The sequence below is a fragment of the Mustela putorius genome, unplaced genomic scaffold, assembly GCF_011764305.1.
Source record: "Mustela putorius furo isolate JIRA1106 unplaced genomic scaffold, ASM1176430v1.1 tig00000450_pilon_pilon_pilon, whole genome shotgun sequence".
Classification (NCBI taxonomy): domain Eukaryota; kingdom Metazoa; phylum Chordata; class Mammalia; order Carnivora; family Mustelidae; genus Mustela; species Mustela putorius.
Window position 1 is genome coordinate 15408746 of NW_025421385.1, and position 16679 is coordinate 15425424.

Below are 16679 nucleotides of genomic sequence, written 5' to 3' on the forward strand. Positions count from 1 at the left end.
CAACCCCTGAGATCAAGAGTTGCATGCTCCACTGACTGAGCCAGCCAGGTGCCCTTCTTATTCCCTGTTTCAAAAAGTTATTTTCAGAATTTATCACCAGCTTCCCCCAGTTCCATAATCAAAAGTTGCCTACTTAAAAAAAAAAAAAAAAGTTTTCTACTCTTGAATTAGAGGTGACTCTGGGGGCACCTCTTAGTCTTGGGGTTGTGAATTAAAGCCCTGCATTGGGGGTGCAGATTATCTAAAAATAAAATACTTTATCCTTTTTGAGAGAGAGTGAGCACTAGTGGGGGGTGGGGAGGGGCAGAGGGAGAGGGGGAAGCACATCCCCCGCTAAGCAGGGAGCCTGATGCGGGACTCGATCCCAGAACCCCTGGGATCATGACCTAAGCCAAAGGCAAATGTTTACCCGACTGAGCTACGCAGGCGCCCCTAAAGGTAAAATCTTAAAAAAAAAAAATAATAATAAAAAGAAGCTACTCTGATAAAAGATGTTCAGAAATGTTGTCTGAAGAAGAATGGTTGCTTAACTCCATTTTCTGTCAAGTTCAGCATGGAAGCCCACCACGCCAGAACAGCCTGTTTCCTGCTTCAACTCTGGGCTCCTCACCATCAAGCCTCTCACCCTGGGGGTTGTCCCACCCCACAGTATCTCTGAGGTCAAGTGTTTCTTCTCCTCTCTAGCTGTTCCTCCTTCCACTGGGATTTTGAGATGATTCCTACTTTCCAAACGAAAGCATCATGTCCCGTGCTCCTGCGCTATGTCAGATGCCTCCACGTGGTCTCAGGTGACCTTCTTCAGTAACACAGAACCAGGGCAGAAACAGGACGCCATCAGGCCTGCAGGGAATGCGTTCTTGGAGGAACACAGTCCGGGGAGATGGCAGAGGGCCCACAGGAGTCCAGTCTGCACTGAGAAGCGAAGGCAGCGGGGTGATTTGTCCAAAGTACTTTAGTATTTCTTTTTTCCTGTAGGGCAAGCCCACACATATCAACCTGCCAAGCGTGGAAGGATTCGTTGAGGGGGAATGAAGAGTCCCAGGAAAACCATGAGTTAGTCTGTAAAGGTTTGCCAACACGACATAAGAAATGGTGAGGGAAGAAACGTTTGAGCTGTGTTACGGACTGCACACCAAGGAATACCGATTTCTAGACAAGATTCTAAATGGTCTTCTATTATCTAAAACCATCTTGCCAAAGTGAGGAACACAACTCTTAGGGAGGCAATACACAGTGAAGCAATCATTCTTCTTGTTGTGCAGTGATATGCTGAGATGCTGTTAGTTCTCTAAGAAATAATTATATGATCCACATCTAAGTTCTGTGTTATAAGAAAAGGGAGAAGAGTATGCTGCCAAAGAGGCAAGAATCCTAGCAAATACAGGACTTTAGTCCATAGTATAATAAATTTCTCCCCTATTTATAGGAAAGCAGACATTTTAACAGCATTATCTCCATGTGGATGGGAATTCAGAAAGAAAATTAAAATACTGGAAAGAAAAGGGATTCATTTTTGGGGTAGTGCCTGTGTGAGACAGTGTAACTCAGAAATACTTCTAACCCACTTTCTTTTGACTTGGGAAGGTTTCCTTTAAAAAAGCCCTTCTGGGGCACCTGGGTGGCTCAGTGGGTTGAAGCCCCTGCCTTCAGCTCAGGCCATGATCCCAGGGTTCTGGGATCAAGCCTTGCACCAGGCTCTCTGCTTAGGGGGGAGGCTGCTTCCTCCTCTCTCTGCCTGCTTGTGATCTCTGTCAAATAAATAAAATCTTAAAAAAAAAAAAAATGAAAAAAGAAAAGAAAAAGAAAAGAAAAAAGAAAAAGAAAAAAAGCCTTACTTTGTGAAATCCTTCATTCAGAAACTGCCTTTGCCACTCAGAGTGGGCTAGTTCCACATCAGTCGGCAATGGTCGGAGGCTCCTAGAGCAGGCCAGAGAGAGCGAGGCCCCGACGGTGATTTCTGTGAGAGGGTCCAGGGCGGGGACAGGCACTGCAGACCACCAGGCAGACTCGCCAGGGCAGAAAGACCTGGGAAGGAGCACAGAGCATCCCGGCTGGCCCCCACGGGATGGTCCCTCTCGGAACGCCCATGCTCAGGCGCATCTAGCTTCTGCTTCCTTCTTCAGGGTCAGAGAACGAACTTCTTCCAGCGAGACCATTTTTTCTTTATGTAGAATCCAGGTCTCCTCCCTGTACGGATCCTCACCCCTCTTCCCCGCACCCCATAACCCAGAACACGCCTGTCTCTTGTTCATGACATGGTCCTTCCACATGGTAAACCTGCTGCGGTCTAACCATCCCCGATTGAGTCCTGAAATTCCTCCACTCACATACATTTACGGAATGCCCACAGCGCCCCTCACTTTGTACGGATCCTGTGCCTGTCACCACTGTCCTTCCTCTGTGGGCAGGTCCCCCCTGTCAAGGAGTCGTTCCCCCACCCTGACCCCCGCTTTCGAACACAGGCTGAATTCTGAAAAACAGAGCAGGGTGATCACCTCCGTCCTTCCAGAGACTCCCAGCTCTGCGTCTTTCAGGGTACGGGACACTGGGCAGTTGGGCAACATCCTTTGACTCTAGTTTCTGGATGTATAAATGGGGCGAATACCATCAGTTCCTACTCAACACGGATGTCGAGGTGAGAGCAGCTAACAAGCATGAGGTGCCCCCACGCGTGGCACCCAGCGAGCCCTCGGGGAGCGTGAGGCTTAGCAAGAAGACTAATGTCAAGCTGCTGGATGACGGGACTCTGAACGTCGATAATGCCGCTTGTCCTCCGTGCCCCTATGCTGTTGGTTTATGCATCTGAGCTGGAAGGAGGAGCGATGTTAACGTCCGTGACATCTGAGAGACCCACAGGGTGTGCGAGGGATGAAGGACTGAGAGAAGCAGCCACCGGCTTAAATGCTGAGCGCTCTGACAGTCACAGGCTGTCGATGGGGACAAATCCAGCAGCCAGAGCCGGAGCTGCAAGAATTTGAAATAGAGGTGCAGGCGGGGGCCGAGATGAACAGAGGGAGGTCCTGGGAGGTTCAGATCCTCTGACTGAAGGCTCCTAACGCAGCTGTTTAAAAACACATTAGCCGATCGACCAACTCTTCTTCTGGGTGGATGACCCCAAGGACTGAAAGCAGACTCTTAAAGAGATATTTTTATACACATGTTCACAGCAGCATTTTTTATAAGTCAAGAAGCATAGTTAGCCAAAATGGCCACTGGTGGGTGAGTGAATCGACAAAATGTAACCTACACACACAATGGCAGGGATGTGCAAAACCACGGGTGAACCCTGACATTACTCTGAGCAAATGACGGAGACCGAGTGTTTGCACGCACTGTCCCCCACCCCCCTTTATCTGCTGAAGACGGACTGTCAATGTGATCAGTGTTAGGGGACGTGGGGACTTTGGGGGCAACTAAGTTGATGGAATTAGGATGGGGGACTTTCAGAGTAACGAGGTGATGGGACCGGAACCCTCATGAATGGGATTAGTGCCCCCCTGAAACAGAAACTAGAGACCCCACCTCTCTTTCACCCAAGGATACAATGAGAAGACGGCGGTGCATGACAGAGAAAACCAGCCCCACCTCTGCCCAAGCCTTGAACTTGGACGTCCCAGCCTCCAAAACTGTGTGCAGTGAACTTCTGCTGTTCACTGGCGACCCTGTCTGAGCTGTTTCTTCCAGCAGCATGAAAGGACCAAGATGGAGAATAAGCCCATCATGAAAAAGACAAGAACTGGATGATTTCACTTATATGAGATACACAGACCAGTCGGACTCACAGAGACAGAAAGTGGAAGGCTGGCTACCAGGGGTGGGGGTGGCGGTGGGGCGCGGCAATGGGGGGCTGGGGTTTAACGGGCGTAGAGTTTATGCTCTGCAAGGAGCTCTGGAGATGGGGGAGGGGGTTGCACCCCAATGTGAACGTACTTAACGCTACTGAGCTGTACACCCCAACACGGCAGAGATGCTGAGTGACAGGTCACGTGTATTCTACAACTAAACGTATATTATAAATATTATACATACAGCTCCAGAAAACCACAGTGAAAGACGAGAACCATGGCAGAAATGGACGAGGAAAACACTGCTCCTGATTTCACAAGCCTTAAGAAGTCGCTCCGAAGACCAAGCCCTGAATGCGTTAGCTGTCCAACCCCGTTCCCCAAAGCCCTCCTCGCTGAGGCCTGCTCCTGGAGAGTAGAGCGGAGCTTTGAGAGCACAGGTCCTGGGGCAAGGAGAGCTTGTGTCCTTGGCCACCAGTGTTGGGCAGGTGGCTCAACCCCCTTCCCCTGCAGCTTCCATATCTGGAGGGTGGCTGTGGCCAATAAACAGGATGAATGCTACCAAATTCTCCGCACTTGCCCCACGCACAGGCAACGCCGCTCTCACGGCCTCTGAGCTTACCTGAACGTCATACAGGAACCGGAAGCGGCTGCCCTTGCTGGCGGCGTCCCTCACAGCCCGAGCCAGCTCCACGGACCCCTTCCCGCCGACAGACCAGTGATAGCAGGGGACCGCATCAAAGGCTCCGGCCCTCCTTGCGAGCTCACAAACTAAGTCAATCTCGGCGCGGGTGTCGGTCCTGGTGATGAAAATGTTTGCGGTTTCGCATCTGTATTCATTTAGTGATGTTTTTAAAGAAAGACTAACCGTGTATACAGAAACTTTGCTCCCTAACACTGCATATATTTTCAACATCAAAAGTGGTTACGTTGTGTTTAAATAAATCAGACTTAAAGGAAAGCATTGAGGGGAGGAAGAAAAGCCTCTCCAACAGGACTCAGATATTTCAAGTTGTTAAGGGTTTTATTGAGAAAATTCCATAACGTAACCCTTTGATCATCCACAGTCTTTCAGACAGAAAAGCTGGGTGGAATTAAATAAATAAATAAATAAATAAGAGCCACGGAAAGGTTAACTCACTATATAGATTTCATTTCCCATAAACATTTGAGAGACTTCTGCTAAAATGAAGCCGACCCAACCCAACCCCAACAAACAGACAGAAGGAGCAGAGTATTTCTATATAGTTTCAGATGAAGCCTTCGAAAGACCAAACTCCCTCCAGGCACCCAGAGAGTTCACAGGGCGGCCGGCAAGAGGACCACATGCGAAGCAGCGGCTTCACTTACTTGAAGACATTCAGAGCCACGATAACAGGGACCCCGAAGAGCTGAGCAATCTGGATCTGCTTCTGAAGGTTACAGCAGCCGTCTGCCACCAGCTGGATGTTCTGGAAGGAAACCAGACCCCCATGAACGCCTCCCACCAAAGCTGCCAAAGTACGCTGGCAAGTCCACTCTGGCAGGTTCGGCTTCCATCCCGCTCCCTTTACTGTCCTAGAAGCTACAAAACAAGCCCATAAAACACGTTTTCCTCCAAGAAAAGGTGGCGTACAGAAGGAGTAGGCTCAGAGGCAGAATAATTTCTGAAATCTTTCTGGGTCCAATGGTGTACCAGGGTCCTGGGCCAGGTGGCTATTCCTGCTGCTGGCTGCTGGCCGGGGCATAAGCAATGAGCCTGCTCTCTGTAGGTTGGTAGACAGGAGGGCACAGGGCCCCAGGGAGGGTGAGGAGTGTGGGTCAGCCATTCTGGGCTCAAATCCCTGGTGCCACCTGTAGGAGCTAAGAGGTACTGTTGCCAGTAAATCAAAGTCTACCTAAGAGTTGAGGAACTCAAGCGAGTGATAGAGCCAACTGTATATGCTCCAAAAGGCAGCTCCCCACCCCCCCCAACCCCTCCACGCCCCCAGCAGAAGAATACGAGAAGAATGTTTGTGTCTGTGCTGGAGACTGGGCTCCTGTTCTAATGGCTGCTCAGAGGGCAGGAAGCAGTACGTACACGAAGCCTATAGTCATTATTTCTTGAGAATGGAAAGTTAACTGAATGGACTTTATCCCTTGCCCCCACCCGTTTCCTCCGGGATCATGAGAGAAGTGATTCAAGAGGCCACTGGTGGAGGGATCATTCGTGACAGATCCAGCGGCTAGCCTGCGGTTTGCTGGATTTAAACGGTTCTGCGCAGACGCCTTCGGGGCACCTGTCCTTACCTCCTCGGTGTACTCTTTCTTTAGCGGGACCCCAGCAGTTACCTGAGACAAAAAAAAGGCAAAAACGAAGGGAAAAAACCCATGAGAATGCTTATTCTGATACTTGTCGCATAGAAGAGTAGCCAGATAGGTTGAATTTCTAGCCGCTTTGGGGAAAATGCATGCAAATGAGCCCTACTGGACTGCAGTGTTTGCTTCTGTAGGGGCTGAAGGACCTCCTTTCTCCTGCCCACACACCTGTACCCACCTCCAATCCCGTGCTCGCCCGGCAGGTGCACGGCCCCCACTTCTGTCATTCATCTCCTGAACCCACTTCCATGAAAGCCAAATACATCCACAAAGGCATGGCCATGGTAGTGGGGAACTCTCAGAGCACATGCCTTTTACTGAACTGCACCCAGCAGGCTGGGCGTGCTGAAAAGCCCAAATATACTGAAAAGACTTGAGTGGATCTGACAAGGGTAACTCGCTTGGAAACCAGCAACTTGCCAATGTGTTTGCCAATCTGGAGGCTTGGTTTTCTTATCTTTAAAAAAATAAACGGCGGTTAATTGGCATCGTACTAAACACTGGAGTGAAGAAGATTTATTTACTGTTACTGGGAATCCTGACCAATTTATTCTGCCCCCTTTGTTTTTGCTTAAAAAAAAAATTTTTTTTTTTTTTTACTCTGATAAAGATCTGAAGGAAAAACAAATCATGGTCACTTTTCAGAAAGCTGCATTTAAAAAGCACAAAATGTGCTTTTAAACCAACAACTGGCAGCCCCAGCTGAACCTAAGAGTCTTACTGGAAGCTTTTAAGAAACACTGATGTCTGCCTGGGCTCCACTCAGGCCAATTTAACCAGGATTTCTGGGAGTGAGACCCAGGATCAGTAACACTGAGAAACTCCCCCGGTGATTCTAACTGGAGCCAATATGGAGAACTTTCTCACTGGTGCCCATTATCCTAGCATAAAATGAGACATAATTTGCATGAAACCTGACTTATAGAAGGTGTACCATCATTCTCAATAAATTCTAAATAATGTTAAAGTAATTGCCATTACTCTTCCCTTCGGGTGGCCTATTTTTCACAACAACATGGGGGTGGCAAGAGCAGTTCAAAGATGGAGTACTCAAGTTGAGTAAGTAATATAATTTGTAATAGTAATAGATTAAAGAGAAAAACCATACCATCTCAAGAGATGAAGAAAGTCATTCAACATTTATTTAGAATAAAAACGACAAAATAAGAAGAGAAGTCAGTTTCCTTAATTGGATAAAAAACATACACTACACACCTGTAGAAAAATCGTATATAGTTAAGAAGTATTAAACATATTCTCTTTTAGATCAGGATAGTAAAAGGAGGTCCACTGTTACCACTCCTACCTAACACTGCACTGCCAGCTAGAAAGACCTGGTTAGTAACAAGAAAAAAGCACAAAGATTAGAAAGGAAGAAACAAAACTGTCATTATTTTCAGACATGATTGACCACATGGAACTCTCAAGTGTCTACAGGTAAATCAGTACAATTTAGTCTGTGACTACAGTTAATAATACTGTACTGCATACTTGAAAGTTGCTGAGAGTAGATTTTTTTTTTAAAGATTTTATTTATTTGAGATAGAGAGAAAGGGAGAGAGAAAGCCCATGTGCACAGGCAGGGGGGAGGGGCAGAGGGAGGGAGAAGCAGACTCCCTGCTGAGCAGGGAGCCCGCTATGGGCTCAATACCAGGACTCTGAGATCATGACCTGAGCCGAAGGCAGACACTTAAACAACGCGCCACCCAGGGCGCCCCGAGAGTATATCATAAAAGCCCTCGTTGCAAGAAAATTCTTGTAACTATGCATGGCGACCGATGCTAATGAGATTTGTGATCCTTCTGTAATGTACACAAATGTCAAATCATTCTATTTGACACTTAAAACTAATGTAAGGTTTTGCGTCAATTACACCTTAATTTTAAAAAGCAGTGGATATAAAAACAGTATATAAGGATCCATAAGCAACCTGTTACACTATACAAAAATGTAAAGTACACAGTAACAAATCCATAAAAAGATGGAGAAACCCTTTGTTAAATAAACTATAAGTTGTTACTAAAATACACTTAAAAAGACCCAGATCAGCGAAGAGGCATCCCAGGATCTTATATGGCAACCCATCAAATATCCTCTTGGCACAATGCCCTTCCAGTAAAAATGCTGAGAAGATTCTTTACGGAGGTTTATGAGCTGATTCTAAAATACATATGGAAGCCAAAAGGACGGATACCAGGCCAGGCGTGCATGCAGAAACAGAACACCCAGGTGTGGAGTTTGCCATAAAGGCTACCAGTGCGGCACAGACACAGTGATATGTAAACAGACCAGTGGAGCTGAAGAGAGATCCCAGAAAAAGACCTACACATGTATCACCAAGTAAAGATCAGACAGGAGGAGGGCCTATTTAAATAAACAGTACTAGGCCAACTTGTTATTAAAATAAAAAAAAAAAAAAAGAAAGAAAAGAAGATCTGGTGATTGCCCTGTCCATGAACAGCAGTAGCAACGGCAGGATGGCTAATTTCAGGTATCAGTTCATGCTACAGGGTAGCAGACAGTTGGTCCAACATTATTCAGAGTGTTTCTGTGGGGTGTTTTGGGGGGGTTATTCTCTTAAATTAGTGGACTTGGAGTAAAACAGATCCGTGCCCTGCCTTTCTGTCCTACCCACACCATGTGGCTAGTCGTATCCAGTCCGTTGAAGGCCCTAATAGAAGAAAAAGATTGTGTGCAAGAGAAATTCTCCAGCGGACTGCCTTTAGAGTAGGACTGGAACTGGAAAGAAGCCCTCCTAAAGCTCTAGCCTGGTGAGCCCCTCTGTAGATTTTGGCCTTATCAGCCTCCATGACTGACAATGTGTGAGCCAGTTTCTTACAGTAAATCTCTTTTGGCATGGATACACAGTGTATTGGTTCTTAATACAATGTATTTAAAGAATTAATTGTAAAGGCTATCAAGGATCCATCAGTATGACAATATTAGTTCCTACACTGCAGCATGAATGGTCAGCACTTTGGAAGACAGGATATGAATTTAAAATTATTGGGGCTAAAACGGGCAAGTTCAAGGAAGACAGGATTTTCCACTGCACAAATTATGGAAAAAAACCAATCTGGATAAACATAAGAGGCCGCTATGGTTATTTGTGTAATGATATCCAAAGGAAGTAGAAATTATAACGGATCAAAAACATTATCACAGAGTTGTTTCAAGTACGAAGGAAAGACACGGAGATGGATAATACAGAGTATAGGATTAAGAAGATGAAAGTTCATTTATTATTTAGTTGTTGAAAACATTTCCTGGATACAGACTCTGCCAGGCATTAGGGATACACACATTAATAAGACATAGTCCCTTATCTCAAGGAATTCAGAGTAGAGAAGAGAGACACACACACAGAGAGTCATAAAACAGTACATTGGGGAAGGCTCTTGTGGAGCTCGGGAGAGGGATACTAAGCTGTGCCAGGCTTCCTGATCCTTTCTTTTTATCGTCCTCTGCCCAGATCTGTGCCTACCCCTTGTGAGTCCTGTTATAATCACTGGGCCGGAAACAAGATGTGAAGTAGAAGGCGTACAAAAGAGGGAAAAGCAACCACTATAAAACAAGCTCATACATTAAGATGAACTAAAACAGGATTATAAATCACATAGAGAATTTTTAACGAGACAGATAGGAGAGTATAGAAAAACACTCGACTAGAACTCAAGAGACCTTGAGTCTGGTTAGTCCCCTAAGAAGATGGATGATACGAAGCAAATCAGTGAGCCTTCCTCTTAGCTTAGTCATTTCATCTTTACAAGGACTGAGCCAGACTCAATCTCTAAGCCCTTTCTAGTACCAAAACACTTTGGTTTTAGAACATTCGGGGTGCAAAACAGTGAGGGAGAATTTCAAATGCATTGTATGGAAGCAGGAATAGTTTTTTGAAAACGGAAATTGGTATACAGATTCAAAATCTGAGGTTCAAGAGTCTTGCAGCAACAAATGGTGTTTGGATCAAACTCAGAATTTCTCAGGATCGACTGCTTAATAATACACATTTTGTCAATCTTACATTTGAATTAATGATGAAGCTTTAGCCGACAATGAACTACTGAAGTGTTCGTTATTATGGGTGGATTTGGGATTCAATGTTTACCCTTCATTAACACTCAGCTCTGCCTGGTGGACAGAGAAAGGAATTTGGATCTAAACCTCAGACTTCAGATCTGGCTCTCGGTCTGGTCACACTGCTCACATTCTCCGAAGTGGCTGAACCTCAAATCCCTTCTCTATAAAATGGCATAAAATAACGTCAGGCTCTCCTAGGACAAAGAATTGCTAAAATGATTATACAATGCCCATCAGAGACGTATTTTATGATGACGAAATTGTTACTTGTTCCTGCTATATAATAATCATTGATTATGTGACTTTTGTATACATAGCATTACCAATGAAGCAATCCGATTTGGTAGTTTGTCTAATGTAACAACAGTAGAAATAATAACGACACTCCAACTTAATTTTATTTCAAAGATGAAGTATGTTACTCAGTTGAAGTATGTTATTTCTTATTCTCTCTTTGAAAAAAAAACTAAAAATGAAAAAAGAAAAAAATTTTCTTTCAAATGTGTGTGAATTATGTATATAAGGCAGGTTAATATCAAAAGTCTGTAAAAAAAGTTAAAACAGGGTATCTTTTCCAAGCAAAGCTCTTTTAGAAATAATTCAGTGTCATAACAGAGCTATAAAATGAAATCAGAATAAGCAGAAACAGAAGGAAAATGGTTCTGGAGGAAATCTGATGAGACAGTGTAGTGAACCAAAAAAACTGTGTGTACGAACACTAACAAAAGAACCTCACCCACAAAAGAAATCACTCTAATCCTTATGTTCTCTGCTCGGAACAAGAGCTTCCAGCCTCCCGTCACCATGAGATTATAAAATGTTGACCTGAGTTTCAGGTATAAATCTTAGGACTAAAAGGTGGTCACATTCTGCTCCTTCCCAAAATACTGCTTTGAAATGACTGTGTGAGAGTCCCCGTTTACTTGAATTTACCAAATGTAAGGCCAGAGCCTTACAAGGGTGATTTGTAAAAATACCACAGCTATGGAGCAGGTCTGAAGCGGAATCCTGCTTCATCTGAATTTTAAAACGTGTTTTACTGGGAAGGAAGCAGGGGACTTACGCTCGGCCCGCCTCCGTGCATCTTCAGAGCTCGCACCGTCGCCACCAGCACGACCGCGTTGGGCACCAGGCCAGACGCTCGGCACTTGATGTTGAAAAATTTCTCCATCCCGATATCAGCACCAAAGCCAGCTTCAGTTACTGTGGGGAATCAAGGTGGAAACTTGCTATCAGCTTCTCAAAACAAGGGCAGGTTTTGGCAGTCGCAGGTATGACTCTGGTTCAAAGGACAGCTGAAGTGGCCACCACCTCCAGGCTGCTCCCCTGCATTCCATCTTGTTCCTATGCAACGGTAAAATGATTCTCCCGTAGGCAGAGAAAACCTTCCACTTCCCTACGCTCTCTAAAAAGATGGCTCTCCACTCTGCTTTAGGCTACCATGCTTTAAGGATTCATTGCCAAGGGCAAGATTCTTCTTCCGCTATGGTCACCCAAAGCAAAGCATTTACCACAGATGGGACTGTCAACTTTTTAATTCTGTTCCAGATTGTATCAAAGGACATAGTTAGCATGATTACCGTCGAAGATCCTTTTTACTTTTTTACAACATGCACAGAATCATTTATCCAATGCCACCCGGTCATTTCTGTCCATTGACAAAATTCAAGTTAGTTGAGTGGCTTAAGAAGATGAATCATCAGGCCTGATAAGACAGCGTATTTCTTGCAGAAGCACAGATGACAGTCACCTTCAGCCAGCCCCTCTCCTGCCCCAAATTGCTAGAGATGTTCCTGGGGAGGTAGCTGAGACAGCACGTAACTTTGCCTTCCCACACATTTTAATAAGAATTCAGAAAGTAAAATCATGAAGTGTCGCATAATAAGTTCAAATTCTAAGTACATCAGCCCATCACTCTATTTCTTTATGGTTTCCTTTACCTACTTCATATGCTTGTAAATTCTTACACAATAGGTAGAATTTTGTAGTTTGCCCCTGTACTTTAAAATTTTCAGACTTTTCTTCCTGTTACTACAAGCTTTCGAAATTTATGATCTTAAGTGGCAGCTTATAACTTTTTTTTTTTTTTTTTAGTTTATAACTTTGCTAGGTGGATGTATCAAGATTTACAAAATTGTTCCCCCTGCTGTTAGACATTTGGGTTGTTTCCAATATAAATAATGCTGCAAAATATCTGTGCAGATGAGATTTAACCTCTTTCAAATTATATTCTTGGACTAAATTCCCACGGGTGAGAGAATGGTGCCAGAGGATGTAAAAAGTTTTTATGACTGCTGATATGCTTTTGACAAATTGAAAAATATTTCTCTAAAAATATTCAATTTGGAATGAATTTAGCTATGAAGTCACTATGTCCTTTATTTTATTTTTTTCGAGTAAGTGATACAGCAGAATGAACATTCCTTTTTACTACTATTTGGGACAATTCTAGTGATCTGATCAGTGGTGGTCAAAACCAGAGCAGCTCATGGAGAGTAACAATCCCTATCTCAGGGGTCCCCTGGGAAAAGCTGTGGTGACTTTAGCATGGGAGTGGTACAGCGGCCCACAGAAGAGGGATGTTCAGTTAGTTTTGTCAAAGGTCATTACAGAGTGGGCGCCCAGAAGAGGAACGGTGACCATCCTCCTGGTTAGAATCAGGCAGACTGGATGCAGTCCGGACAGCTGTGCACACGAGCACAGTGAATGCTGGTGAGCGGCCAGTGAATGCTGGTGAGTTACTTAACCTACTAGAATCTCAGTGTCCTCATTTGACTTGCTGGGGGATTCAAGCGAGATAACACATGTCCAGTACTTCGTTACTGCCTTATGGTGGGTAGCAGGCACTCACAAAAACGGTCCGCATCCCTGTTACCAAGAGAACAACTCTCCCACTTGCTAGAAATCATACTCAATTCTTAAGCATTTCGTGAATTCCTGCTACGCCCAGGCATTTTGCTCAGGGGGTAGTGTCCCAGCATTAGGGTCCCTGACGTGAAGCACTCCAGAGGGCTGAGGGGTGAGACTGTCTGCTATTGGACTGGAGGGAAGGGGTGTGGTGCGGGGGGCCGGGGGGGGAATGGAGGCTGCGGGGTAGGGCTGGACAATGGGGGTAAAGGGAGTCAGTCTCTGAGGGACACAGGAGCTCTCCAAGCAGAGAAGTAAGGAGTTGGGGGTGGAGGGTAGGGGTTAGCGAGGAGTAAAAGGATTCGCAGGTAAAGGAGAGAGCACGAGCGGAGTCGATTTGGGAAGAGAAGAGAAATGATCCATGCCGACCGGAGGAGTCCGTTACCTCAACCAACACAACCTGTTCTCTGGGCTGATCAGCTCTGAGGGGCAGGGAGTCAAGCAGCAAGTGTGCGCGTGTGTGTTTTCAATGCTGTTATACTGGAGAAACTGCTCGGTGTTGCTACACAGATGACTGTGTGCAGTGTTTGATCAAGGTCCTTCCAGCCGGACCCTGGTTTCCACTTGAAGCTCCTGTATTAGACCAAGCTCCAAGAGGAAAGGGGGCGCGTCTGTGTGAGACACGGACACCGCAAGGCGTACAGTAGGCACTGATGAACTTGGGCATCTCTAAAACAAACAAAACAAAAAGGCAGCGGGAGGACAGCAAAGTTTTCCAACACTTGGCCACAACTATATGAAGAGCAGTTATTCAAAATCCTTTCATTCTGCCGAAACGCTGCAAGCTCACTTCACAATCCACCTCTTCTCTCCTTCAACTTCACCATGTGGCAGCCATGCTCTCCTCCCTTCAATAGCTCATTACTGCCTCAAGGAAAACTTCCAAGTGCCTTATCATTAACACTAAGGCCACCCCGATGTAACCTCAAGTACGCGCCCACGTCCACGTTCACTCTGCCTGAAATCTGGTTCTTCACTAATACCGAGTTTCCTGCCGAGCTCACACGTACTGCGTTTGTCATCTCCGAGCCCCTCCAGATGGGAACAACGGGCACGTTCCTCTCTCCCACCTCTCTTCTTTAACTCACTGCCTAAGCCTCGGTTCAGATGTTCCAGAAGTTTGCCCGGATCCCCTCAGGGAGAGCTGGCCGGCTCTGTGGTCTGCTCCTTTACTGTGCTCTCACCTCTCTCTGCATGGGGCGTCCCAACTAGACTTACGTGGCCTCTCCCACTCAGAGGCCAGGGACCATGTCCTACTCAGCTCTGGACGTCCAGTGCCTGTCCCAGTACCAGGTGCACGCGAATGAATGAATGATCAGAGAGAGATGTGAAGGAACCAGCGAAGCGCGACTCAGAGCCCAAGGTGATCGCGTCCTGGCCATCGTTCAGGGGAGAGAGGTGGACACAAACCATAAAATTAAACAATGAAAAATGTTTTCCGATCACCCTATCGTGCTTCCTTTTTCCCTGCAGTAGCAAAACAGGCTTAACAAAAGGTATAAATGTCATCACAGATAAAGGTATGACCATCGCAGATGGCTAAACGGGCCAGCTAAGCTTAGTTCTGTATCTGAAGAGACAAACTGGGGGGGGGGGGTAGTAACAAAGAACTGCAGTTGGGGAAGGAAACAGGATACAGGAATAGAGGTCCAGGGGCTATGGCTTCCAAATGCAAAGGAAATATGGAGGCAAATAATGTGTAGAAAACAGAAGAAAGTGCCAGATTCTCACACGTTGCACGGAATATGGCATGGAATCGTTTCTGTGTTATTTGTTTTCGAATACTTGGGCTGCTAAGGAAAACAGAGCGTGGAGAAGGTGTGCTGGCGCACAGTCGTTAATCACACACGTAAGCACCACTTCATAGGGGACAGACACACGGGTCGGCTTGGGAACAGACTGTGTGCAGTGCTGTTATGTCTGTGTCTTGCGAATCTGTGGGTCTGGAAGCGAGCAGGGGACAAGCCACTCTCACTGACAGGTTCTGGTTCCCAGACACTCTCTGACAATGGTCGGCAGAGCACCCTGTAAGCTAACTACTCCCAGGTATCAGAAATAAACAATTTAGTACTTACCCTGTTTACTGCTTTTGATAAATTTCAAAGGATGTGCACACTTGAGAATTACTTACTGTTGATCTTAATAGGCACCTGTGCTTGAGTCATGAAGCAAGGATACTTACTACGACTTTGCATTCTTGAACAAGAAGCATGTAATGGAGCCCTCTGAAAGCGGCGTATTTAAAAAGGCTTGCAGGAAAATGCATTACCACAACAATTATCGGTCCTGGCAATCTCTCTGGGGGCAGGGGGGGGGGGGGTGCGGAGGCCACAGCTATTCACCTGACAGCAGGACGGAAAACAGGAAACTGATACTCTTCTGTGTAAGCACAGAGGCTGTTAGGTCATGATTTGGAAGCAAGACTTGACTCCAACCTTATAATCCAAAATCTGTTCAGAAAGGAAGTGTCGGCGGGTCTGCGTTGGGAAGGGACTAGCTGTTTGGACAAATCCTGTGAGCACTTTCGCAGGAAACAGAGCTCAGGGTTCAGGTAGAGCGTGAAAACCAACACTGCACAACCAGGCACCTGCCTCCCCCGCTGCTCCGCGAGGGCGCCCCAAGCCACACTGGACAAACTGAGTGGAAATGACAATAAAACGTGACCTGCAGGCACCTATCAAGTCTATGAAATTTTTCAATGAGGCAGAGAGATGATTTTTCTATATCAAATTATCTATCATGTGTCCAGTTTGCAGTACACAATGCACTGAAGATTTTATCACAATGAGGACGGGGATAAGCAAGCACCAATCAGCTGACTTACGAGAAAAAAAAAGCATTGACATTACCACCTCATGGGGGACCTAAAAATTATGGGCTCATAAAATTCTAGAGCTCTGGGGGAAGGCGCCTGGCCAGTGACCTTGCTGAGATGGTGTCCTGGGTCCCTTGGATGCTCAGCTCAGGGGTCTCTTCTGCAATACACACTTTCTGTCCCTTGGCATTCTATTTAAAAGCACTTTTAATTAAACACATGCATCTCAGCATTAAAGAAAAGCCTCCATTTTTTCTCATCTAACAAATACCGAATCTCTCTTATGTCGCCTAGCTCTTAAGCACTCCTGTATATGCTCATGTCTTCATTTAGGGAGGAAACAAAGTCCATTTTTAACATGACAAACAGAAATGTGAATCGCCTCATTAAAAAGGAACATCTTTCTGACTGTCCTCATTGTACTTTTTCTTCCTTGAATTCCCTCTGGTATTTAAAATTTTTTTTATCTGTTTATCAGTACATAATAAATTTGAATTCATGTCTGTTTCACATTTACTTCTTTTAAGAAAAATTTTTTACTTAAATTCAATTCAGTGGTCATATACTGCATTAGTTTCATGGGGCGTGCCCTGACTTCGTTCCTTGCTTTAGTACATTTATTGACCCCGTTGCTATGGAATCACAAACCTTAAGGACAGACCAGTGGTTCTCTAACGCGGACTGATTCTGCCCCCATTCTCCAGCTCCCCACCCCGGACATTTGGCAATGTCCGCTGTCATTTTCTGTTGCTGTC

The 16679-nt window shown here is 45.6% G+C and overlaps 1 protein-coding gene across 2 annotated transcripts in view; it reads right to left on the reverse strand.

Moving 5' to 3' along the window:
* MTHFD1L (methylenetetrahydrofolate dehydrogenase (NADP+ dependent) 1 like) overlaps window positions 1–16679 on the reverse strand; it is a 183635-nt gene that overhangs the window by 65042 nt on the left and 101914 nt on the right. The window contains exons 1-5 of one of the 2 annotated variants that reach the window (XM_045080184.1): window positions 15292–15345; window positions 11266–11405; window positions 6054–6095; window positions 5136–5236; window positions 4408–4585 (exon numbers count right to left, since the gene is read on the reverse strand). In XM_045080184.1, the coding sequence (XP_044936119.1) occupies window positions 4408–4585; window positions 5136–5236; window positions 6054–6095; window positions 11266–11405; window positions 15292–15304 (474 nt within the window). In that variant the 5' untranslated portion in view covers window positions 15305–15345. Of the gene's footprint in view, window positions 1–4407; window positions 4586–5135; window positions 5237–6053; window positions 6096–11265; window positions 11406–15291; window positions 15346–16679 lie in introns of those variants that run through there. The other variant, XM_045080183.1, reaches the window with a different exon arrangement.